This window comes from Grampus griseus, assembly GCF_964374135.1.
Source record: "Grampus griseus genome assembly, chromosome: 3".
In the NCBI taxonomy this organism is placed as follows: Eukaryota; Metazoa; Chordata; class Mammalia; order Artiodactyla; family Delphinidae; genus Grampus; species Grampus griseus.
The window spans coordinates 123,395,161-123,421,271 of NC_139019.1; the positions used below are offsets into that span (position 1 = coordinate 123,395,161).

Genomic DNA, 26,111 nt, shown 5'->3' on the forward strand with positions numbered 1-26,111 from the left:
AATCCTACACTGCTAAGAATGGGTAGTAAATACTGATAAAGGAATCCACAACTCTTACAGTATTAGGGCACAGACATGAAAGCACACACACACACATCCCTTCCTAATGATTGCTTACGTGTCTATTCCAAATCACAGTGGGTTTTCTTTAATGTTTGCTCTCTATGTATGTGTATGTGCATGTATGTATGTATGCTACCATTTAAAAATATAGCTATAATATCTATCCTTTCCCACTAACCAACTAACAGTAGTTCCTACAACACTCCTCAGTACATTGTAGGTCTTCTAATTAGGAAGTAGGATAAGATCACTGGATGGTCACACTCTTTCTTGCCCCAAGTAAACTAACCTATAAGGAAGTTATGGCATAGTGGTTATGACTGAACTCAGAAGGACGAGGTTCATATCCTAGCTTTCATCTAAGCTACATACCCTGGTTTTAACCTAACTAAGCTACATTTAAATTCTACTAGGCTACTATTTCCTCTCCTGTAAAAAGGAGTTAATAATAGCATCTAACTCATAGAGTTGTTTTAGGATTACATGAGATAATGCATATAAAGTACTCAATACAATGCCTAAAACACAGCAACGACTCAATAAATGTCAAGTATTAGTACTGTATGTGGCTTTTTTAAAAAACAGACTTATGAGAGGCAGTTGCAACATAATGGAAAAAACAACTGACCCAGTATGATATGACTTGGAATCCCAGTTTAGCATTTATTAGCTGTGTGATCTGGGGCAATTCAATTAACCTCTCTGAGCCTCAAATTCCTCTTTTATAAAATACCCACCTTAGGGGGCTGGCACAAGGGTTAAGTGAGATATTGTTAGTGACAATTCTCAGTAAGCTGTCAATGTAATGCTGTGCACTTATTAACTAAGAAAAAGAACTGGCTAACCATTGCTTTTGAAAGATAAAAGTTTTCTTTTTTATTAAGCAAGAAACTAAAAAACATGGATTACCAAAATTCAACATTGTTTAGCTTTGAAAATATAAGTTTTCAAATAGCAAAAATAAGAACTATGTACTCAACTATCTTTAAAGGAACAAAAGCATCGATCTAAGCTGGTTCTAATGTCTCTAGATCCAAGGTTTGTTGACATAAAAGATAAAGCAGTTCAAAACTGCAGTGGAGAGAAGGGTACAGAGAAAGCTACCCTATTGGTACTTTTATGTCTGCAATACTTTTATGCTATGACTGTCGCAAGCCTATTCAGGGCACTCTCCCAGATGTACACTAACCTTGGCTTCTCTTTCAGCATCAATGATGCCTCCAGTCTGCTCCTGCAAGAGGGCATAGGCTCTTTGGAGAGCCTGGTACTCTTTTGTTAATTGTCGGAATCGTAGCTCAGATTCTTCAGCTGCTAGACTCTTGAGGTTAAAAAAAAAGTCAAAAAATAATTATGTTCAGGTCCTGTGTTCAATGTGAAATATTAGCATTTGTCCATTTTTTAAAGAGAAATAAAGGTTTGTATGCTATTGGATTCTATGTGATTTTATTCTTAATTTTAAAGTATGTGTATGGGCACAAATACTATGACACATTCCAGATGCGCATTTCAGAAATATTTAAGTATTCATTAATAAGAGAAGCATTTGCTTATTTATACCTTTCTGATTATTACCCATTTGGGCTTGGATTACAGACAATTTTGGATCCAAATGAGAAAAATGTACACCCAGATTTTGGATCCAAATTTGAGGAGATGGTAATCAGAGTTTTAGTTTCAGTTCCTTTCAATACATTTATATCTAACAACTTCTTCCCCAGATAAATTATAAAAACATAGTTTTACAGCGTTAGGTCCCAAACTTCAGAGCATAATACAATCATCAAGGCGTTCTGTGAAAAATGCAGATTTGGGGGTTCCACCCTCAAGATCCTGAGTCAGGAGTTGTGTGGTCCAGGAACTTTCATGGTAATTGAACCCCCTAGATAGTTCAGATGAAGGTGGCCAACAAAGAAACTTGGCTAAACACTGTCTTAGACTTATTTAAAAGCTGTTCCTCTAAGTTTCTTCTTTGGTTCACACCTCCTCTGGATGAAGAATCTGGAAGAATAATTTTATTTTGAAAGAAGTCTTCAAGTTACAGAGCTGAACTTCAGAGAAGTTTCTACAAGGGCTACATAACATAGGTGAAGCTATTTCTAAGAGGTAACAAAGTCAAGCACAGTCTCAAAATTGGTCACTATTATGAGATTATGTGCTGTTCATAAAGCAGATAAAAAGTGAAATGGTTTTTCTCCCCCTTCAAGGAAAGATGTGGTGACAATATCACAAAAGGAGAGAGAAGTGAAAAAGCTTACTTCATCCAAGTCATCATCAGGAGTAGCTGGCGTTCGGTCTGTTCTAAATGAGGCCATGGATGATGTTTCTGAATCCATGGAGTCCTCATCGTAGCCAATAAATGGGTCCAAAACAGGCCTCTGATGGAGGGACAGTACATATTTACCAATAAAACAGTGGGGAAAGTCAACATATTATTAAAGCACTGTCAACTGGCAAACATGCAAATGAACAGAGAAGACATAGATCCTTTAATGCTTCTTTGATGAAATAAACATATTAGGCATGAACACAATAATTCCAATAAATGTTTGTCCTACGTTATTTCACTTCTGATATTTCAGAGGAAGATTCATTAATATTTGGGCTCTTCATAAAAACACTGTATCCTCTTTTATGTTACATTTTATACCATGATGATTTTATGTCATTTACTCTGTCCAGTATTTAAAATATAATTAAGGAATTCTGAAAGTCCAGGCATCTATGGGAAGGGATTATCAACTCATATCATCTAATTCCACATCCAAATCAAATGATGCAATTGTTAAGAGCAAAAATCAAACACATTGACAAATTAAATAACAAAACTTTGTGGATTATAAGAGGCTATACAGATATTCATGGATTGAGAGTATCATTATCAATAATATTGCCCAAGTGAATAATGAAAATATATTAATCAATTATAGGATGGGTACCAGATGCTAATATTATTCAGGGGAGACATCAAATAATAAGTATCTCTTTCATGTTCTTGGAGTGTGACTCTCCAGCTTGTCAGATAACCCTTTCTATGTCAAACCTAGTGGCTTCTTCACTAAGAGGAACTCATATTAAAGCAAACCCTTTCAGGTTAAGATCCACAACGCAATCATTTTTGGACTTCTGAGAACTGTCAAGAGAAGAGGTTTTCTTCCGGCAGATAAGCCCCAGGGTTTGCTGCAATTCAGGAACATGTGATTTATCACATCTTTGCAGGAAGATTCCTTGGCAAGCCTCACTTCTCTGGCTCTGTGTGTGGCAAAAGCCTGATAACCTAGTTTTCTCATTACCTTAATTGGCTTGGAACTTCTTCTATGCTTTCTCCTACGAATGAGCTTTTCCCGGTCCTGGAAAATAGATTAACGACTTTTCAGATCTTGAGTTGGTACATATCTCCCCGTAGGGTTTTGGGGTTTTTTTTTCCCCCAAAGACAGAGTTGTTTTTCCCCTGAGGCATTACATATTTCTATTTAAAATAAGATTATGTTTTGTAAATTTTGGCAACTTTGGGTTTGATACTTAAGTATTTTCAAAGGAAGGATATTCTATGACCTTTCCTGATTATGTGGATCTGAGAGCCTCACAGTCAGGAAGTACACTGTGTACACTGTGTTGCTAATTGGATTTCAAGTGTGTTATACTTGAAATCAAGAACAAAATAGTCATTCATGTTCTCCCAAAGCACAATTCTTCAATTTTCTCAGATCCCAAATTATTTTAAATTTAGGTGTGGAAAAAAATATTATTTTATTTTAAAGAATAAAACATTCTTTTCACTTAATCACTTGAAAAGCATAGAAAGCTATCTTTTGACTATGCTTGGATCCTTGTTCTCACCTGTAGCCTCTGAAAATGGGACAGGGTATCTGCTTGGTTGGAATCATCTAGTGTTTTCTTTTTTTGGATGGGGGGTGGTCCTCGTTAGAATGTTCTGGGAAATTCAAAGAATATCTAGAAATAACAATCGATTTCTTAATTCATTCTTTTTGTGAAAGGAGATATCCTGGGACTTTGGTGTCCACCTGCTAAATACTCCATATACTTACTGTACAAATTCAAAAGTGGATGGAGGGACTTCCCTGGTGGTCCAATGGTTAAGAATCCGCCTTCCAATGCAGGGGACACGGATTTGATCCCTGGTCTGGGATCTAAGATCCCACATGCTGCAGGGCAATCCCATGTGCCACAACTACAGAGCCCACAAGCCACAACTACTGAGCCTGTGTGCTCTGGAGCCCGTACACCACAACTAGAGAGAAGTCCACACGCTGCAACAACAATCCCGTGTGCCGCAACTAAGACCCGACGCGGCCAAATAAACAAATAAATAAATATTTTTTTAAAAAGTGGATGGAATAAGTGATACTTATGTCTTCTTGAAAGTCTGGTGGACATGCCTCAAAATTCTGTAAGAAACTTTTAGCTTAAACTCAGGATACTCAAAGCCAAGCAAATTCCTGGACTAGTGAATCTGTGAGATTTATGAGTTATTAAGGATGTGGAAGTGAAGTGAGGGGCATAGAGCTTTTAAGCACATGTTTAAGAAATAATCTGGTTAAGCCAGTGGTGTTAACTTTTTTGATCTTTCACCTTTATAAGTAAAAGTAATTTGATCATGCAACCTTAATATATCCAAACCTTTTAAAATTTATACTTAGATGACCCTCCAAATGTAGCATATGCATTATAACATGCACTCAACATGGAAACTTTTAAAAAGGTGAACCATAAATAATTATAAAGCAGAATTTATCATCTTTTCTTCCCTCAATGGCAGTAAGTCATCTTGCTCACCCTACTCTGGAGACTACTGCTTGAAACTCCTCCATCACTAGTTCACCTCTGTAAGCCTTGGCTTGGTCCTCAAGAGTGATCACAGATGTCATTCACATAATAAAGACAGAGGCAAACAGGAAAACCCAAACGCGTATACAGGTCTCAGCCCAAAGTTGTAGGTAACATAGGCCTCAGCCAGATGCAGATGGGAGTAACAACTGCTTTACCTACTTCAGCAGGTACTGAAGTCACAGTCAGAAGATCTGGACTGGAATTTCAGCTGTTATGTCATTATGACGTTGGTGTTGATTCGACAAATATTTATTAAACTACCACTATGCGCCAGACACTGAATCAGGTGTTGGGAAACAAGAGACCTGTTATTGTCCTGTTATTGTAGGCCAAGTATTTAATCTCTGAGCCTCAGAATCTTGATACTGGAAAGCAATTATAAGATACATCACACGATCCACCTACTCACATTATAATGCATTTGGGAATTATTTTAAGGTGCTTTGCAGCTATTATTTGTGTTACCAAAATTATTAACTGCTTCTAGTGTATGTTGATTTCTTGGCTACTTGTCCTTGGAAACAGCTTAGAGTTTATAGATTAATCAAGACCTACCCTTGTGAGCTCATCAATAATGTTCTGCTGTTCAATGACCTGAAGTTTTAGAAACTCTGTCTCTTGTTCTTCATTAGCTTGATCGAGGTCATTCAGAGATTTTAATTTCTTCAAGGGTGGATGAGATGTAATTTTTTCTCTCTGGGTTGAAAGAAAAAAGAAAGTGCAGGTGGAGACTTTGAAAATCCCAAACTTTAGTGGTTAACATAAAATATCTGTAGAAGCTTTATGAGGCTACAGCTAAATGTGAAAATGGCCCAGCTTCAATACACACACACACACCAACTAACACCCTCAAGTACATTTTGTCTTCTATAATAGGTGGAAATCATTGGGAATGTCTGAAGATCTCTACAGCAGGACGGGAAGTCTGTGAAGGAGTACGTTAGCACGTCACCTCTATATATAATGAAAATGATGGCATCTGTTCTCAGTTACTATGCAAGATCTTAGGAGATGTGGGGTACCAACCGTATGGTTCCACAAAGTGCACATTAGTGAAATTCTTGGAAGGAGGTTTCTATTTTTTAAATTTTATTAATTTTTAAAAATGTTCTATTGACGTTTAGTTGATTTACAATGTTGTGTTAATTTCTGCTGTATAGCAAAGTGACTCAGTTATACATATATATATATTCTTTTTCATATTCTTTTCCATTCTGGAATATCACAGGATATTGAATATAGTTCCCTGTGCTATACAGTAGGACCTTGTTTATCTTGGAAGGAGGTTTCTGTGGCTGAGGAGCTAGGTTGAAACTCTGCTTCTCTATTTTGGAGCTTTTGGAGAGTGTACAGATTCCTGGAAGTGCTCTCATCATTCTGCAAAATTTAGAAACCCCACAAAATTCAAAGCCAGCAACCTTCTCTTGATTTCTTCCTTATGTGTTCCTTGCTTACATAAGGGAAAAACCTAAGCTTTCACAAATAGCATTGTATTTTAAAAATAAACTGGGAAAGACCAGGAAGTCAGGTTAACAGAGTAATAAAAGGAAAGAAGCTGCAGTTTTGCAGAGTCTGTGGTACACACCATTTCTGAATTTTCCTTGGTAACGGCTTTTAGTTTCTCTTCCATGCGCTGCAAAGACACCACCAGTTCATCGTTTCTCTTGGCGAGGCACTTATTCCTTTCCAGAAGAGGTTTACATTGTTTTTCGGTTTCCCGCACGCGTTTTAACTGAGAAGACATAAGACAATGTGTCCCTCGTGTTTAGAGGCTGAAAATGACTTCATTATACCAAGAGCCACCAAAAAGATGTAAAATGTAAGGCACAGAGCATGATATTTTAAACACAAGCATCCCAAAATGACGTAAAAAATCCCTAATACTAATAAGAAAATGAATGCACAAGAGGAAATGGGCAAAAGACAAAGGGCAAATCACACAGGATACCCAAAAGGCCAATAGATATTTGAAAAGTTACTCCACCTCATTAGTGAGAAGGAAAATAAAAATGAAAATCCTACAATAAGAATATACCTCACACCCACCAAAATGACTAAAATGACCAATTAACTTTGCATGTTGACAAAGACATGGAGAAACTACAACTCTCATACATTGTTGGGGGAAATGTGGCTATTAAGACAACTGTGGAAAACTGGTAGCAACTGCTGAAGCTGACTGCATGCATACTCTATGATCCAGTAATTCTGTTCCTTAGTATATTCCCCCCAGACATGAGCACATTTTCTCACCAGGACATGTAGCAGCACCATTAACAGGTATAAACTGTTATGAAACAACATTAATGTCCATTAACAATAGATGAATATGTATATATTTATCATATAATTGTATATACATATCATATATTGTTTATACTTTTACAATAAATATATAATTATATCATATATAATTGAATATGATAGAAAGTGAAAATGAATGAATTCTACATGCAACACAGTGGATGACTCTCACCAATGGAATGCTGAGCAAAAAAGCCCGACACAAAGGAGTAATTATCATATGATTCCATTTACAACACATTTTGTTGTTGTTGTTGGTTGGGCCGCACGGCTTGAGGGAATCTTAGTTCCCCAACCAGAGACTGAACCCAGGCCCCAGTAATCAAAGTGCCGAGCCCTGACCACTGGACCGCCAGGGAATTCCCTACAACACGTTTTAAAAATGGCGATAGACATCTATAGTGAGAGAATTCAGTATAGTGGTTAACTTTAGAAGGATGGTGATTGAAAGAGGTCACACAAAGGGGAAGTCCTGAGATGCTGGTAATCTTCCACTTATTCATCTGGGTAGTGGTTATATGGGTGCTTCGCCCATAATATGCTTCACTGGGGCATATTTACTGAGCCATACCTTTATTATTTGTGCACTTTTCCTTACTGTGCTATACTTCTATAACATCGTATATACTACTATAACAAAATGTTTAAAGAATAATAAAATAAAATAAATTTGCTTAGAACTCACCAATTCATTTCGTTCATCTCCAAGCAAGGTATTCCTGTCTTCTAACTTTCTTATGGTGGCGTTCAACTCAGCTATTCTCTTTTGATTTCTTCGCAAATCCTACACATGAAAATTAAAATTATTATTTCTTCAATAATACTTTTCACAAAATTTTAGAATACTGCTCATAAAAGTAATAGGCTTGGTTCCTTTCATTTGGCTCATGAGTTGAGAGTAAAACGTTCTCTTATTCAGAGAAGAGTAAATATTTACCCTATTCCAATCCCCAATATTCTCTGCTTGGGTTTAAGATCAAGCCTGTTTGAAGTTGTAAATGAATTCCATGTGGCAGATACTCCCTGGAGCCCTGGCTCCTGGCAAAGGAAGTGGTAGATGGTTGGATCAGTTTATGAGATCTGTGAGCTGTGAGACCAAGGTCACGCTGTGATTACATGAGGTTCATGGTTACATGAGGTTCATGGTTACATGAGGTTCATCCCTCGTGTCATGGCTGCACATTGCTTCCCAAAGCCTAGACAGATGTCCTGCTATTACTCTTAGCCAAAGAGAGGATAGAGCAGGATATAGGGATGGGATTTGCAAATTCCTGCACACCCCGGAGAAAAAGGTCAGACTCAGAAGGCTGGTGCATTACTTTCATGTATAGAAGACAGTAGATTATAGGATAAACTTCGCTGGTAGATTCTGCCCAGATCAGCGGGCTTCCCCACTGGCATAATAGTCATGGAATCACTTTACACGCAGCAGTCATAGATTAAGTCTGTGCTCTAGAGTCCATAGGACATATATACTTGCAATTCCATTATCATCTTACATTTTGATAGTGCTGTACTGTTGGCAAAGCAGTTTCACACACACTCTATTCCTTGATTCACAATATCCTAAAGGATTCAGCAGAACCGGTAAGATTCAGGGAGGTCGTAAGTTGTTCAAGGTCTATACTAATATGTATTGGATGCTGTGTGCCAGACACTATGTTCTGTATTTACATATCTTTTCTTCTAAACCTTAGACCAGCTCTGTGGAGTACCACTATTGCCTCTATTTTACAGATGAGGAAACTCTGAGCAGTCAAAGGATCTGCCTAAGGTCACAAAGCAAACAGCAGATCCAGGATTTAAACTAAAGGGTATGACTCTAGAGCTCATTCTCTTGACAATTTTACTACACTGCAGCTAAGCGTCAGTGACAGAACTAAAACTTACATCTGCTGAATCCTAGTTCAGTATTCTTTCCGCCACCTACTGGGATATATGTATGTATATATATATATATATATACACATATATTCATAAATTATTTATTAGTCAGTTCTAAGTACTACTTTGGAACCTACCTCTGTTCCTAAAAAATACATTGTCATCTTTTTTAGCACTAAATAATTCGCAAGGTATAAGATATGAAAGTAAACTATATACAAGCTGATTTCTATCACTAAACTTCTGAAAATAATTTCTCATATAACATGAGGAAACTCCAGGAAAATAAGTGTCAAACAATCAGACTTGAAGCTTTCAGGTGACGATTATAAATGGTTTAGTCTTTTACACAGTTATACATTTTGACCCCTGTACATGACAACCATTTTTACCAATTTTCAACTCAATTGTTCACACAAGGGAAAATGACCAGTCTTGGCAAGAGGCAAAGTATTTTCATCTAATTTATGATTCTTATAATATGCTGATGTTTGGACAGGTATCATGGCTAGAAAAATTCTATAAAGGATTTTAAAAGATATGTAATTCTCTTGTGATCAGCTAATGCAGTACAGACCACTTTGTTGTCTATGAGTTTAGAAAACTCTGCTCCTAAGATACTTGCTTGTTTTATAGTAGGAGGTGGAATTGATTGCTCTGTAGTAAACAGGAAAAGAGCTTAAGTGAAAAGTAAAACTTAGGCGCTAAATAAAAGATGACTCCTGAGTTTCTAACTTCAACTTGAATAGACTTACAGGACTGCTGCAGTGTTCAGAGCCATCTCCTGCCCTTCCCGGAATTTCTCGTTTTGGACTGCTCATGTTACATTCAGCCTCCTTGACCAGAAAGAGCTGTTCATCCAAAGCCTCCTTCTGCAGTTGGAGTTTCTGTACATAGCCTGTTTGGGTTTCCAGTTCCTTTTCCAGGGAAAAGATGATCCTGTCCTTGGCTTTGATTTCATCCATCTGAATTAAATGACACCCATGACATTTTATTTAACAATGCTGCAAAGAAATGCATTTTTACAATGGTATGAGCTTAACTTTTGTTCTGCTGATTGATATAGGGGAAAAAATCATGAATATGACAAGTATACTGAATTCAGGAGTCAGACAAGGCAGGAATATGTAATGAACGACCATCCTAGACTAATTAGGTGTCAAGGAGGGTAATTTTTTCTCTCTAGTATATCCTATGTAGGTGCTGTGATTCAATATATTGTTTGAAACAGTCTGGTTTGGTTGGATATGGAAAGCAAAAGTTAACTTTAAAACAGGGCATTAGTGTTAATAAGGACAGATGCTAAATATTCTACTACAATGTTTCCCAGGACAATGTGTGATGTTACCTCCTGCTTGGGGGAATGACTTTTGAGTTCAGTTTAAATAGCAGTAACAACTATGAACAGGTCATTTGTAACTGAAGAAGCTACAGTATTTCCAGTATCCTCATCATTTCCTAAGGCCAATATGTTTGCATTCAAGTGGTGAATTTGTCCTTCCATGTTCATGTTGTATGGTTCTTTCCATTCCTATCCATTTTTCAGAGCAGCCAGTTCTTAGCAACCATTTTACTATTATAGTCAGAAAATCATGGTTGGGACAAGAACTGGAATAGAAAATACCTGGTAATATTAGTTACTATTTTCCCACCTATATCTGTGGGATATATTTATTGATCCCAACACTCATTTTTGTTAAGCCTGGGCATGGCCTCAGAAATACTTCTCAACTAAAGGCCAAAAGCATTTGATACCAGTTGATCAGAGTTCCACTGGACTGAAAACTTTTTGCCATCCCTGGGTGAGGGCTAGTGAAGTTAATATCTATAAACAATCTCTGAAGAAAGCATAGCCATTAGGTAAAACCTTTCTTCTCATTTCATTATATTCCATGAGAATCTTAAAAACGGAAATAGAATAGACACATTTAATGCAAACGATAGTATACTGTTCTCCTCTTTATAAAAATGTCTCCTTATATATAACAAATCACTTGGTATAAATCTTTCTTTGCTGTGTTCCTAAGACCAAAATACATATTTATATATATTTGGAACAGAAACTGTATTATACAATCACATCTTCCCACATGTAACTCTCTGTGAGCTACTGCCTCCAAGTCACAGGATAAAATTTTAGATCATTTTTGGGAGGCCATGGTGCTGTGACATCATCTGATAACTTGGCAAGTAATCAAACGCTGTCCTGTTAATTTGGGAGTAAAAGCATTGTCTTCATTTTATCTCCTTGCAGGAAACTTGAGTCCAGTGTTACTCTTATCTAAGTAGCACGTTCCTTTGTTAGATCTGTCATCTATGGTTTATTTCCAGTTTACCGTAGCTCCAGATCTGCATGCTCTTACTTGGTTCTTAAGTACCCTACATAACTGAACTGGCTGGGAAATCACCCCATTACACCCATATAATCAGCCTCATCATTATAACTGAAATTTATTGATCTTTTTCTACATTCAAGGCATTCAGGGCCTTACATACCTTGTCTAATTTTATAACAATCCTATTATATAGGTTCTGTTATCACCATTTCACAGGTGACGACTGAGGACCCAAAGGGTTAAGAACTTGTTCATGGTCATGTGGCTAATAAATGATGAAGACTGATTTAATATACAGTCTTATGACCCTAGAGCCCATTCTATTTGGCCCTATGCTATACTTATGCCAAGGTTATCCTTCCAGCATTTTCCCAAAGTGGTTTTCTGTAGACTATCCAGTACCTAGTGTCAAGCAGTCTCTATTGCATGCTGGTTATAAATATGGACTCTGGTTTCAGAATACTGAAAATCTTCCAAATTTCTAGTTAGATGGGTACATAGCAGAATTCCCTGGGAAAATTTTCTACACAGAATAGCTCCCATTTCTCTCCTTTTCAGTTCCAAAAATAAAACTGGGTGTTGCAGTAAGAACAGGATTAGAAGGAAAAAATGAAGTGCATCTGTATTAATGAAAAAGTTTCCCCTGTTTTTCTGTTTGTACCCAATTTTTGAACCGATCTTCAGACAGATTAGATTTTACATTGTTATTAAGAGGGATTTCATGTCTGCTTCTGCAATGTGCTGGTGAAAGGAAATCATGGAAGAAATTGCAGACCAACAGGTAGATATATTTGTAGATTTTACATTAAAAGCATCGACAAGCAAAAATATTTAATGTAAATATAATGTAAAAAAAATTTAATGTAAAGCTTCCTTTTCATTTAAGATTTTACATTAAAAGCATCGACAAACAAAAATATTTAATGTAAGCTTCCTTACCTACCTGCTGACTCCAGAGTTCACAGTCTTGATTCTTTCTTCATCAGCCATTGTTGTCTTAAAAACCAAAGGCAGGGCAGAGACCAATATTTCTGCACTGTGTTTGGTCTTTATTGTCAACCAATGCGATAGTATGAATTGCAGATAAAGAATTTGGAAAGTGTAGCAAAGGCAACATTTTACAGTCACACTGTATTGCAGTACAAAGAAAATCACATGTTTAGTTTTCTAAAATGTTCTACGATAACCATTTTTTACATAAAATTGAAATCCTAGAGATACTGTCTAAGACACATAATTGGAATTCTTAGAATATAAATGCTTAGACCTGGCACACACAAGAAGGAAGGTGTAGTTTTTCCTAAGAAAATATTTTTAGAGAAGCATAAAGTACACTCGAACAGGTGATAGTTAATATATAACCAAGATATAACTAATGCTAAACATTCTCAATATAGATGCATATAAATACTTCTAAGAGAAGGCCAATCTGCAACATTATAGCTTTCACACAATAATTCTATTTGTTTTACTTTTAAGCATAGTGAGAGACTGACGTGGCTTTTGGTCATACATATTAAAAAGAAAGACTCAACTCAGTAGGGGTTGAAGGAAGTCTTGGAAATTTGTAATAGCAAATAAGCTATTTAGGAATGACATCCAATTTAAGAATTATAATGGCCCCTATTTTCAGTGGCCCCTGTTTATTCTGGGAAAGAAGATCTCTTTGTAAAATGACTAGGGGTTTTATAGCTCTATTTCTTGCTTTCAGACACGGTTCCTGGAGAGAAGACAGGTGAATCCCAGAGGATGTTCCCAGTGGCTGCCATTTTCAGACACCTTGAAAGCCAAAGAAACTTCCCTTTCCCCGGTAAAAACCCCAGAACATTTTATAAATGGAAAGCCTACAAAACATGCTGATTTTGGAAGAGTTCATAATTCAGAATATTTCCATGGACATCCAAGAAAACAGGAGTCATTAAACCCATACTCTCCATACGTGTGGGGCTGGAAGAATCCAGTTTCCATGAGAAAGGTGACTCCAAAATCTTTTACCTTTTACAATGCCAATTTTGGCCTGGGCGCATCTACTTATCTATTGACCTATCTTGCATCTTGGCCATAGCACTAGACAGAAGGAGGGTACTGTTTACAATCCTCTCATGAAAGACACCTTTCATGAAAAAGACACCTTTCATGAAAAAGCAAACCCCAAAGCACTCTGAAGCCTGGAAAGAGAATGGTTCTGCCCTGGGTTACTAACCAGCCTCCGAATATCCCGCTCCGACTCCCACTTGATCTTGGAGATGGCTTCTTGGTGGGACTGATGCTCACTCCTGAGGTCCCCAGCCTTGATTTTATCCGCTTGGATCATATTGCTTAGCGCCTCATCCACCTGCTTCTTGGCCGTTTTCAGGTCCGCAATTTCCTGTAAGAGCTTAAGGCGCTCTGCATCAAACAGTTTCCGGGCCTCCTCGCGGGCCTCGATGGTGAGCGCTGTCCTTACTTTGTCGCTGCTGCCGTCCCGGAGCGCACACAGCGCCGATTTGAGCCTCTGGATCTCCCCGTCCCGCACCTTCACCGTCCGGGCCATTTCCTGCTCGTGCTGCTTGATGAGATTCTCCCGCACGGCCTGCAGCTCCTTCATCTTCTCCTCGTGGAGCTTGGTTTTCAGTTCGGTCACCAGGACCGTGTGCTTGCGCTGCTCCAGCTCACGGATCCTCTTGGCTTCTTGAGTTTTCTCTCTTTCGAGTTTAGATACCTGAAGGCAGAGAGGTGAAAGGATGAAAAGAGGTGAGCCTCATCAAACAGGTGTGCTCCTAGGCAGGACTGGCAGCTCAGGCCTCTGAGATCTCTTAATGCCTCGTCTCTTTTCAAGTTCCAGCCCCCTGTGGAAGGAGCGAGGGGAACCACAGGCGTTTTAATGCTGGGAATGCAGTGGGAAAGGAGGAAATACCCGAGGGTGCTTACATTACTTTGTTCAGAAAAATAGTTGATGTTCTGGGGCCTTACTGTTCTGTGTGGTCTGCAGACAAGCAGCACAGCCATCACCCAGGGGCCTGTCAGAAATGCAGGGGCTCCATCCCAGACCTACGAATCAGAGGCTGTAGTGTAACAAATCCCCAGGTGACTGGTGTACACATTAAAATTAGGAAGCGGTACTATAATAGTCTTCACCCTGGTGAGGAGTTCAAAACAGATCACCTGGAGAGCTTTCTAGACTACACATCCCTAACAAGGTCCAAACTGATAAATGTGGGTGTACCGGGACACCCAGGTTGGTCCATAGTTCAATATTATGATCAGGCTAATAAATTGGTGCCTAAAGTGATAGTATAAAATATTCTTCCGCCCCCTTTTTTTGGAAGAGGAGCTAATTGCTGCTAAGGGGGAGGTGAGAAATGAAGACAGTTGATATGTCCTCAACCTTACCTTTCTTACTATGGCAACTTGGTTCCACCCCCAAAATTATTACAGGTACACACACACCAGCCCAAAACCCTGCAGTGCAGGGCCCTGTGCTAAAGGCGTTCAGTGGCTGTTGTTATTTCTGCTACATGGGTGTCTGCATCCTTCACTACCCCGTGCTTTTATCTCCCTCTCTCTCCCACCTAAGCCAACACTCCAAGGAATTTAATAAAGTATTCCTTTACAAATTTTCATCAGTCAGGTATTCTGGTTTAAAAAATTCTCCTGTGTTTTGTACTATTTCTAATGATAATATAGGTCTCTTCATAGATTAGCAATGGCACTACCTTAATTTGTCTGTGAGTCCATCTCTGATTCAGTAGATCAGGGTAGGGCCCCAGCATCTGTAGCTTAAAAAAGACTCACCAGGCTCTTGTACTGTTCTCCTTCCCCCTCCTCATCTCTGCTGCCTGCCTTTGTTCCTCTGTCTCTGTTGTTTGCACATACACCACACACACACATACACCCACACAGTAACCTGGAAAAAGGGAAGAACTGGGCAGCCCCAGGAGTAATATCTAGGTGAGTGATACTGAGTCTCTGCCATTTGTAAAATTAGAACGTTTCATAAAATAATTAAGAGCCCTTCCAGCTGAAAAATGTTAAGATCCAAATTCCTTATTGAAACCATTGTTATTATAATGTAAAGTGTCTGAGATTTCACTTACCTTAACAGTTTACCTACCTTTAGCTAGAACAGGATTTTCTAAGTCCACATGGCATTTTATGAACATTTTATTTTAAAGGCACAGCAATTATTCCCATGTAGGTTATTCTAAAAGAACTCAGGGCACAAGGAGACTTGGCAAAATATGCAGCCAGGCATCCCCAAATGACTGTCCTTGGGTCTTGCCTCCAGCCTAGGCTCAGGTCCCCTCCCGGATGCCCTTTAGTTCATATGTTCTAGAGCTGTGCTGTCCCATGTGGTGGCCACTAGCCACACTGAGCACTTGCAATATTGAAAATCTGAATTGAGCCCTGCCCTAAGTGTAAAATACATACCCGATTTTGAAGACTCAGTATGAGGTAAACATTAATATCTCATTAATAATTTTTACACTGATTACATGTTGAAACTATAATACTTTGGATAAATTAGGTAAAATAAAGTATATTATTAAAATTAATGCTGTTTAGTTTTACTTTTTAAAATTGTGGTTATAAGAAATTTTAAAATCACATATGTGGCTTGCGTTTGTGGCACATATTATATTTCTTTTGGACAGCATTGCTCCAGAGTTCTTGGAGGTTCATTTAATGAACTGAGCTTTCTTCACACTGCTGCTGACATTCTCTTAGTAAAGTCCTGTTATGATCTGATTTATGCGCCAGGACTCCTTTCTGTCGGGGAATAAAATCCCAACACTTCAGCTGCATCTTTCAGCTCTCAGAAGACTTGGTTGGACTTCCAGCTCCCATTTCCACTCCTCACTCTACCTCTCCAGGCACGGGGGATTATCCTGTTTTCTGCACATGCCCTACATCGCTGTACCTGTGTGCCTACCTGAGATTCTTCTTCCTGACCTGCCCTTCCCTCAGCTCCTTTTGGGATCCTTTCATTCCTCATGACCCAACTAAATGTTACCCTCTCTGATCATGACACCCCAATCACCCAGGACCAAGCTTATTTCTCCTGCATTTGTCTTCTCAGTGCAGTTTGCTAATACCTCCTTACTGGTCTCTTCCACATTTTTCTTTATGCTGTATTTTTTTTTACATACTTGTCTGTCCTCACCACCTCCTCTCCTACCTCACCTCAGACTGGAAACTCCTAGAAGGCTGCCAGTGAGCCTTGTTCATCTTTGTCTACCCATTGGTTGTCAGCATAACACATGATAAGAAGACAAAGAGTACGTGTGGAATTAAAGAATGTAAGCCAATATGTTTCCCTGGCTAGCCTCGTAACCAGAGGCAGGAATAATATATCCTGTCAACGATTTAGAGAACGAACATAGGCTTGCACTGTTACCCAGAGCAGCCCTCATCCATCCCTTCCCTGTATAAAACAAAAAACCCCCTAACATATCATGTTTGCCTGTCCTCTGTTTGATGTTTCTCTCAGTTCTTCAGTGATGAAAACCTAAATCTAACTTTCCATTTTTCTACAATGAAGAAGTATCTTCTAGACCATGAGTGGGCAAACAACAGCTCATAGGCCAAATCTTTCCTGCCCCACCCCCAGTCTTTTTTAATAAAGTTTTATTGGAACACAACCAGGCCCATCCATTTCCATATTGCCTATGGCTGCTTTCACGCTACAATGAAGTTGAGTAGTTTCACAGAGACTGGCCCACAAAGCCTAAAATATTTACTGTTTTGCCCTTCACAGAAAATGTTTGCTGATTCTTCTTTTAGATAACGCACTTTTTGACATAAGAGGCCTTATTTTTCACTGATTTAGAAACTCTGTAATTTATCTTCCATCTAGGACCTTGGGGAAGTTAACTTTAGCTTGAGTGATACGAAACGGGATCATTTTCAATTTCAGCAGGACGTATTTATGTTCCTTAGGCATTTGGAACAGTATCATGACCATTAAGAGCTGATAGGTAACAAGTTACTAAGGGAATTTTAGCAACTCTTCCTAAAACAATAAAACGTTGTAGTAAAAATGGATAAAGGGTAATGAATTCTGGGTTTGTATTTTGATTTCATCATCTGCTGTCTCTAAGAAGGTTGCTTTATTCTGAGGATCTTTGATTACAATTTTAAAAATACCTGTAAAAGAATTATTTTTAGGATTAAATTAGATAGTGAATGGGAAAGTAGCTTGAACTGTAAAGTACTATAAAATGTAAGGTAATGATATTATTATTGGATATAAGAGGAGATACTCTTGATCTAAAATTATTTGTCAAATTCTCTGCAGGTGCATTAGATTGTACCACTTTCTGATTCTGTAATTTCTCTCAAATTTATTTATAAACACTAATCTTTTGTGTGTAGACTGGAGAGGAAATGAATGAAAAAGAAAAAAAAAAGTGAAAATACAGGTATATGGGAAATATATTCCAGCATGAAGACAAAACTAACACTGGCCTTTTTGTCTATCACATAAAAGGGATCCACAGAACTCAAAGAAAATTCAAAGGTATTGAATTACATTTGGCATTTTTTATGTCTGCTTATTTTGGTTGTCATGGAAACTGTCATTTTTGGCAGGATTTCTAGGTATGATTTTTTTAGGCTTGGGAGAAGAGTTTCACTGTGAAGGAGATACAAAGAATGTGACTGACATCTGGGAGGAAAAAAGAACCAATAGAAATTCTGTAGTAAAATCATTTTCTGAAAATTATTTGCAGCTTAGATTGCACCACTAAGGAAATAGATCTTAATATCTTAATGTAAATCATGAGAATGAGTATACGAAAAGATGAAGAACTACCCCTGAGTAACTGAAAAAATGTGAAGATGATAATACTTTGAAATGGAAAAAATTATTTATTAATTGGAGAGAGAATCAATTTTGTTAGTGGAAATGTTTTATGGAGAAAAATTTCAGCTCGATCACATAAATAGTAAGCATTTATTGAGGGTTTAATTTACTATGTATGAGGCGATTTTTTAAAGGCTTTACACCTATCAGTACATTTAACCTCCTAGGCAGCTCTATGATGTAGCTAGTATTTGTTGCACCTGAATTTCTGATGAGAAAAATGGGGAACAGGCTCTACATAAGCACAACATAAAGAAGGCTGATCAGAGTCCAGTGTGGGCCAGGAGCCAGGTCAGGTCAGATCCCAGGTCTCCTAGTTTGCTCTGAAACCTTGGGCAAGCTGGGGCCCCTGACTCAGCCTCAGTCTCACGTGTAAACTAGAATTGGTGATATCCTTCTCATATGATTGTTGCGAGGACTGACTTCCATAATGTAGCAAAAGTCCTTTGGAAAGGCTGGAACACATGGGAGGTTAATACTTATTAATACATGGTAGATACTAGATATTAATTTTGATGAACATTATAGCATATATTAACATTATATCATGCAATGATATACTAATACCAACAAAACCATAAATCTAAATACCCATATTATGGTAGTAAGACGAATGTTACTATTATTACATTATCAAGACCATAGCAACGATTTTCCTAATAGAAAGAGATGTTCAAAGATAACATTTTCCTCAAGATGTCTTGAGTTCCCTGGTGGCATCTAATCTTAACTGGGAAGATACCTGGACTATGTGTACGAAGGACTGGGGGGTGGGGTGGGACAGGGCCAGGGGGTGAGCACTGAACAGAGCTTTGAATGGTACACTTCCCATATCCCTTTTACCCCAGAGGTGTTTTCCAAAAAGTAAAATAAAATAAATAAAGATCATTAGGAAAATTTAATCCGGCTGGGGAAAGCTTCCACTATGACAGAAGGAAGAAAATTCATGACTAGCCCTCCCAGGCCTCACATTATAATTTCTTCTTCTGTCTTCATTCTGTTCTGGCCTTTGAAAAATGCCACTGTAAGTTCTGCCAAGATAAAGAGGGTGGTGTTTGAGCTTTAATGTGACCTTAGAAATCTAGGATTAAACATTGGACAGCCTGTCGAAGATAAGGAGAATTGAGAGGTTATCAAGACAAGACAAGTTAGCAAAAGGTTCAGCTTGGATTATCTGCATCGGATGTTGCTGGAGATCTAAACTCATGGTAGGCAGGCAGGGATTTTCATGGGCACTGAGTAACTCTCCAACAGGAGATGTGAAGAGGGAAAGGCTGCTGCCACAGGAACGTGACCCATAAGGGAGATTTTTTATACAGCCTGGGGAAGTAATAAAAGCTTCTCTCTTTCCATTTCTTGCTTTTAGCTACTTAGGCTTCCTGAAAATAAAACTAAATTTGCAGAAAGCAAGAAATACTGGATGCCCAGTGTGGTCCCTGAACCTGGAAGCTCTAGAGTACTAGCCTGAGGATAGAGAAGGTTGGCTGGTTTTCTGAGAGTGCCCTGGAGGCAACAGAGCGCGGTGGAATAAGACAGCATTACCTTGATCACCACCTTGGAGAAGATGGGAATTCCCATTTTGGCTGCTCTACTAGTTGTGTCACTGGGAGCAAATGAGTTACATGGTTAGAACTCATTTTCTTTCTCAGTGAAATCAGAATAGTATCGCATGCTGCCTTTGTCCCAGGCTCTCTGTGAGGACTGCTTTGTAGGCTGAAGGGCTGTCCAAGGTGGCAACTGCTGTCTGGAGCCGACTCCTCCCAGAGCCTGCATCCCAGGCCTGTTGCCCCCCTGCCCCTACCCTTGGAGCCCTGTCCTCTGCTCCTGCTTCATCCCCTCTGTGCCTGTGGGGTTCACCCTAGCTGCAGGCTGCCTCTGAGGGAGAAGACCAAACCCTGGGGAATCGGGTGGGTGGATTTCACATCTCACAGCAATCCCTGGTGTGCTTACACACCCTGATCAGCGGATCATGGTGTCCAAGGAGCAGACAGACAGGGAAATACCATGGCTTAATGGCTCAGTGCTGCTCTAAGAAAAACAGACCTGGGTGGAAATACTTTCTCCACCCAGGCTTGGGGATGCCCACCTAAATAAATACTATAATGTACTTATCCCTTGGGGTGGTTGGGAATGTTTTAAAAAGAACCATGGAAATTCATTCAACAAGTAGGACATGTCTCCTACATGCCCGGCAGCACTGCAAGCTCTGGGGATACCTTACTTAGGGGATCCCTTAAGCAGACATGGTCTCTTACCCATAGGAGCATATATTTCATTGGGGTGGGGGCAGTAGGCAATAAACAAGCAAATAAACGAATAACATAACTTCAGACAGTACAGAGCTCGGTGATTAAAGTATTACAGGGCGATGTGATAGAGTACATGGAACTAGGGGAACAGTGTCATCTAACTCGGTGGTCAGGGAAGGGTCCCGAAGAGCTAAAGCAGTTTCCTTTCCTAACCAATCTCGACCGTTTTGCAAGGACCTTAGCTCTTTTATGTTGCCTACAATCTGCTCGTTTCATAGATGCACAAGTGCAGGCCAGAAATGACAAGATCATCCAGCATAAAGACCTCACCCTGGGCTTCCCTGGTGGCGCAGGTGGTTAAGAATCCGCCTGCCAATGCATGGGACACAGGTTTGAGCCCTGGTCTGGGAAGATCCCACATGCTGCGGAGCAACTAAGCCCGTGTGCCACAACTACTGAGCCTGTGTTCTAGAGTCCACGAACCACAACTACTGAAGCCCATGTGCCTAGAGCCCATGCTCCCCAACAAGACAAGCCACTGCAACGAGAACCCTGTGCACCGCAACAGAGTAGCCCCCACTCGCCGCAACTAGAGAAAGCCCGTGCAGAGCAACGAAGACCCAATGCGGCCAAAAAAATAAGAAAATAATAAATTAATTAATTAACTAAAGAAAAAGACCCCGCCTTGTGTTCTTTCCTATCCACCACAGGCTCTTCGCAGTTATATCCTCTTGGCCCTTATGCCTGGAGTCCAGTCAAAATGACCTACCTATCTGCATGGTTATTCCTATCAGCGATTGGCAAATCTTTTAGATAATTTCTACTCACCAGAAGTTGACTGTATCCAGTATTTTTGTTTCATTTCCCTGCAGTGGAAATGCAGGCATCTGTGGGAGAAGGATAGGGGTATGTTCCCACTCCCTCTCCCACTTTGTTTCTCCATTTGAAATTTTGCACAATAGTGTAAAGAAAAGTTCTTACATCCTCTCTTCCTCTGCCTAAACTTTTCAGTATTTTCCAGACCTTCACATATTTTAAGCATAGGCTTTGCAAGACATGGAAACAACCTAAGTGTCCACTGATGTAAAATGGATAAAGAAAATGTGATATATCACACATACACACACACACACACACACACACACACACACAAAATATTATTCAGCCATAAAAAGGAAGGAAATTCTGTCATTTGCAACATTATGCCAAGTGAAATAAGTCAGACAGAGGAAGACAGATGCTGTGTGGAATCTAAACAAAAAAAATTAGAGCTCATAGATACAGGGAACGGACTGGCGGTTGTGGCCAGAGGCAGGATGTAGGAGATGGGAGAAATGGGCGAGGGGGGTCAAAAGGTACAAACTTCCAGTTATACAATAAGTAAGTTCTGAGGATGTAATGTACAGCATGACAACTATAGTTAACAATCCTGTTAACAATATTTGAAGGTTGCAAGGAGAGTATATCTTAGAGTTTCTGATCACAAGAAAACAAAACTTTGTAACTATGTGAGGTGACTGATACTGACTAGATTTATTGTGTAATCATTTCACAATTTATACATATATCAAATCATTATGTTGTATACCTAAAACAAATACAATGTGATATGTCAATTATATCTCAATAAAACTGGGGAAAAATATATTTCAAAAAAGGAGCATTGGCTTGAGAGGAGAGAGAAGGGGAGTTAAAGACTCAGCTCTGTCACCGACTAGCATGTGACTCTGGGTGAATTGCTTAACCTCACCAAGCCTCGGTTTCCTCATCTGTAAAATGTGGATCACAACAATGCCCACCTCAGAGAATGGTAGTGAGGATGAAGTGAGATGACTGAATTATAACACAACATGTTTGACACTAACTCCTCAAAAAATAACACACTTAGGAAGTAAACATGACTATTATCCTATATGACAGATGAGGGAAGGAAGATGCAGAGGGATTTCATAACCTGCTCAGGGTCACTCAGGCGCTAAGGGAAAGAGCTGGGATTATGTCAGGAGGAAATGCAGTTCTTACGGTGTGGGACAGAGAGTAAACATTCAAAACAGTCCAGCATTTGTGACTCTGCTCTACTACAATGTGTTCTGCAAATGTCAATGGGATGATTTGTCTTTCTGGAAAAATGAGTAATGCCCCATTGCTCCAAAGGTTTCTGCTCTTTAACTAGTCCATTCCCCAGTGGCTAAACTGTCATTTTATCATCATAGCCTTGGAGCCAAACTGAGAGTGTGAATTCACATGTTGGCATTGTTCATATTCTCTCTCTCTTAAAGCTTGGGCCTTTGGAAACACAATCGTATTTATTTTAATAAAACTGCTTTATGGCTTGTTTGCCCTCTAAATTCCCTTTGCTCTTTGGGGAAAGCTGCTGACAGGCAGTGAGGCTTTGCTGTGGCCCCTGTGCTGGGATTGTAATTAAGGACCGCGGAGAGGGAGACTGGGGAGGGGGCAGCAGAGGGGACAATAGGGCAGTGCTTTTATTCCAGGGTCTGGCTTCTCATCTCTTGTCAGAGGCAAGGGAGATTACCCCTGACCTGCTGGCTTAGACACCAGGGCCAGGCCCTGGATAAACAGGCAGGATAAACAGCTCTGTCCGTGGTCAAGAGTTACTCCTTTTAAAAGGCTTGAATGAAAAAAAAAAAGCTTGAATGTGTGGAAAATGGCAGGGTGGGGTCTGTCAGGCCTCTGCCTCTTTAAAATCTCATGAGTTTGCTCTCTGTAAATCAGCAGCAGGTTATAGTTGCCGGTCTTTAGACGGATAGGTTTCTTCCCGTGAAGGTAGTTTGTCATTCTGTTGTTACTACAATTAAAGGACTCTGCCGGGCTTCCCTGGTGGCGCAGTGGTTGAGAGTCCGCTTGCCGATGCAGGGGACACGGGTTCGTGCCCCAGTCTGGGAGGATCCCACATGCCGCGGAGCGGCTGAGCCTGTGGGCCATGGCCACTGAGCCTGTGCGTCCGGAGCCTTGCTCCGCAACGGGAGAGGCCACAACAGTGAGAGGCCCATGTACCGCAAAAAAAAAAAGGAGTCTGCCTCCCTTGAAATGTTATGTTGCCCCAGGGAAAGTTAAAACCAATGAAATGTTTATAGGTTGTCAACCTGGAAGGAATCGTGGAGTGGAGTGTTTGTCAACATGAAGGCAGAGAGCCACCTCCATGGGGACTGTCTGGACTGTTTGCTGGAATTGTGGTCCTGAACCTTAACCCACCTACTTTATCACAATCCTTGGGTTGTGGGCCCAGGGATCTCAATTTTTAATAAGTTCCCTCAGGTTATTCTAACGCCCAGTGATGCTTGAGGGACACAGATATGGAGAAACAGATTCAGTCACTGAATTACAGATCGAGATACTGAAACACTGAAATTTGTCCCCAAGGAGAGATAAAGACAATATTCTGGTTTTCTGACTCTTACACAAAAGTTTTTGGGTTTTGTTTGTTTGTTTGTTTGTTTTCATTTCGGGACATCCCAGTCCTTTTAGCTTCGTGGAAACTATAATATCCTTCACAAACTTTATATTGGGGTCTGGTTATCCAAGGTCAAGGCTTAGCTGAGACGGGAGGCCAGGAGCTTTGGCCAATCCAAGCTTTATTATTGCTCAAACCAGGAGAAATAGATTTGGGTGAAAATAACTAATTAAAATGTAATAGCAACGTCAAGGAAGAAGAGGTAGATTAAAAAGAATAAGGATATCTGTTGGTTTGTGATCTATAGCTTGACCAAGAACGTTTCCTTACTACACAAGGCTCTATCTCTTTAAGGCAACTTTATGCTGACATGGCTGTCTCTAGTTTGCAAAAATGTCTTATGCCTGTCACATATTTCAAAATGCTTTCCTGTCCGTGACCCTGTTTGATATCCATACCACTCTAGTAAGATAAGTGTTAGCATATTCATTTAAGGGATGAGATTCAGAGAATTAAAGAGACTTTCTTAAGTCTAGATAGCAACTGACTCAAGCATACAGCATTTTAGAAGGGATATTACCATGCATTTTTTTTTCAGAGTTTGCTATGTGCCAGGCAGCTCTCTGAGCCTCTGACGTGAATTTTCTCATGTACTCCTCATGACTCCTTTTTGTACTTGTCTAACTTAAACCTCATCCCAGCTCAACAGGAAAACAGTATGTGACTGATGAAGAAGCTAAGGTATAGTGAAGAAATCACCTCTTGGTCATGTCATTCATCTACTCATTTAACAAATATATGTTGAGCTTTTCAGTTCTGGACATTTATTTAGGCTCTAGGAATAGAGACATAAGATGAGACTCTGTTGTCATAGAGATTACACTTGACTGGGGAGAGAGAACCACTAAACAAGTTGAATACATAAACATAGAAATTGCTCTGAGATGAATCAAGAAGAGGCAGGCCTTAAGCAGTATGTGGGCCCAGGAAGTGCTCTGTTTTGGACACTGTGGTCAGATGCTTGTACTAGGGCTGACACTTGAAGTTGGTGAGGAAGGAGCATGCCGCTGACTGGGGAAGAACAAGGGCAAAGGCCCAAATGTGATGGGCATATGTCTCCTGGTCCAGCGAAGAGGCTGAAGCAGAGTGATCTGGGGGACAGCAGGGGGAGATGGGTCTGGGAGACAGCTGGAGGGAGAGTCCTCAGTGGTGGGGAAAGTCCTGACTGAGAGGCAGGAAGCCGTTGCAGGGTTCTGAGCAGTGGAGTGACACCAGGGACGCATCTGAGAAATGCCACAGGGGAAATGACTACAGAGGGCAAGGGTGGAACCTACCCAAGGCCGTATGCCTATGAAGTGTCCAGAGGTGTAGGTGGGGGCAGGTGTGGTCTCCATTTTTACATCTGGCCCCCTGGGGAGGCAGAGCTCAGCCCCACAGGCAGGTTTTTCTCATGTTCTGTGTATCCTGTGGTCAACTTCCTCCTGCCACACACAGGGAATCTCCCTCTGTCCAGGGGTTGTTGCCCTTTCTGGCAACCAGCAGACAGAGGCCCACTGAGGCAGGCCAGCGGGCAGAGCCGGCCCAGAGCCTCCCAGGCTGCAGCCTTGGGGAGCCCCACTCACCTTGGACTTCTCTTGATGTAGCTCTATCTGGATGTCTGTGAGCTTGGTCCTGAGGTCTTCGTTGGCAGCTTGAAGGGCGACAATGAGCGCCTCGGGCTTCTCGCCCTTATTTCGCCCTTTCTTGGACATTGTTCCTCTCTGAATGGAGTCTGTTGGTGTTTAATTCCTCTCAAGCAGGGGCTGCCATGTTACTGCTGCTTCTCCCGGGTGCGATGGCTCAGCAGCTACTGCGTGCTGCCCCTCGGGAAGGTCTCCTCAGCTGCTGTCCTAGAAGCCCTGGGAGAGGCAGAGACAGCAGTTACCGCTGTGACCAAGACCTGGGCCACGTGCCCGTCAGGCACTCAGCCCGAGCCGCCTGCACGAGCCTCCTCCCTAGGGCTCCTGTCCACTTGGTGCTTCAATTTAGGGCCGGCTTTCTAAAGGGCGAGTTTGGTCATGTCAACGCCCTGCTTAAAACCCTTCAAAGACCTATGAAGACATATATGAGTATACCTTTCACACCTCAGAGTGCTCCTTATGCCTGAACCTGCCCATTCTCCTAGCCTCACC

General features: G+C 40.3%; 1 protein-coding gene across 4 annotated transcripts in view; it reads right to left on the bottom strand.

Annotated features, from left to right (window-relative positions):
• The window catches only part of JAKMIP2 (janus kinase and microtubule interacting protein 2), a gene marked incomplete at both ends in the record, with an annotated part of 63,444 nt that extends 37,753 nt beyond the window's left edge, over window positions 1–25,691 (bottom strand). For all 4 annotated transcript variants that reach the window (XM_082651624.1, XM_082651626.1, XM_082651627.1 and 1 more), the window contains 9 exons: window positions 1,253–1,381; window positions 2,319–2,438; window positions 3,354–3,410; window positions 5,467–5,607; window positions 6,497–6,643; window positions 7,901–7,999; window positions 9,855–10,064; window positions 13,639–14,136; window positions 25,563–25,691. In XM_082651624.1, the coding sequence (XP_082507750.1) occupies window positions 1,253–1,381; window positions 2,319–2,438; window positions 3,354–3,410; window positions 5,467–5,607; window positions 6,497–6,643; window positions 7,901–7,999; window positions 9,855–10,064; window positions 13,639–14,136; window positions 25,563–25,691 (1,530 nt within the window). The remainder of the gene's footprint in view (window positions 1–1,252; window positions 1,382–2,318; window positions 2,439–3,353; window positions 3,411–5,466; window positions 5,608–6,496; window positions 6,644–7,900; window positions 8,000–9,854; window positions 10,065–13,638; window positions 14,137–25,562) is intronic.
• Window positions 25,692–26,111: the final 420 nt, after the last annotated feature.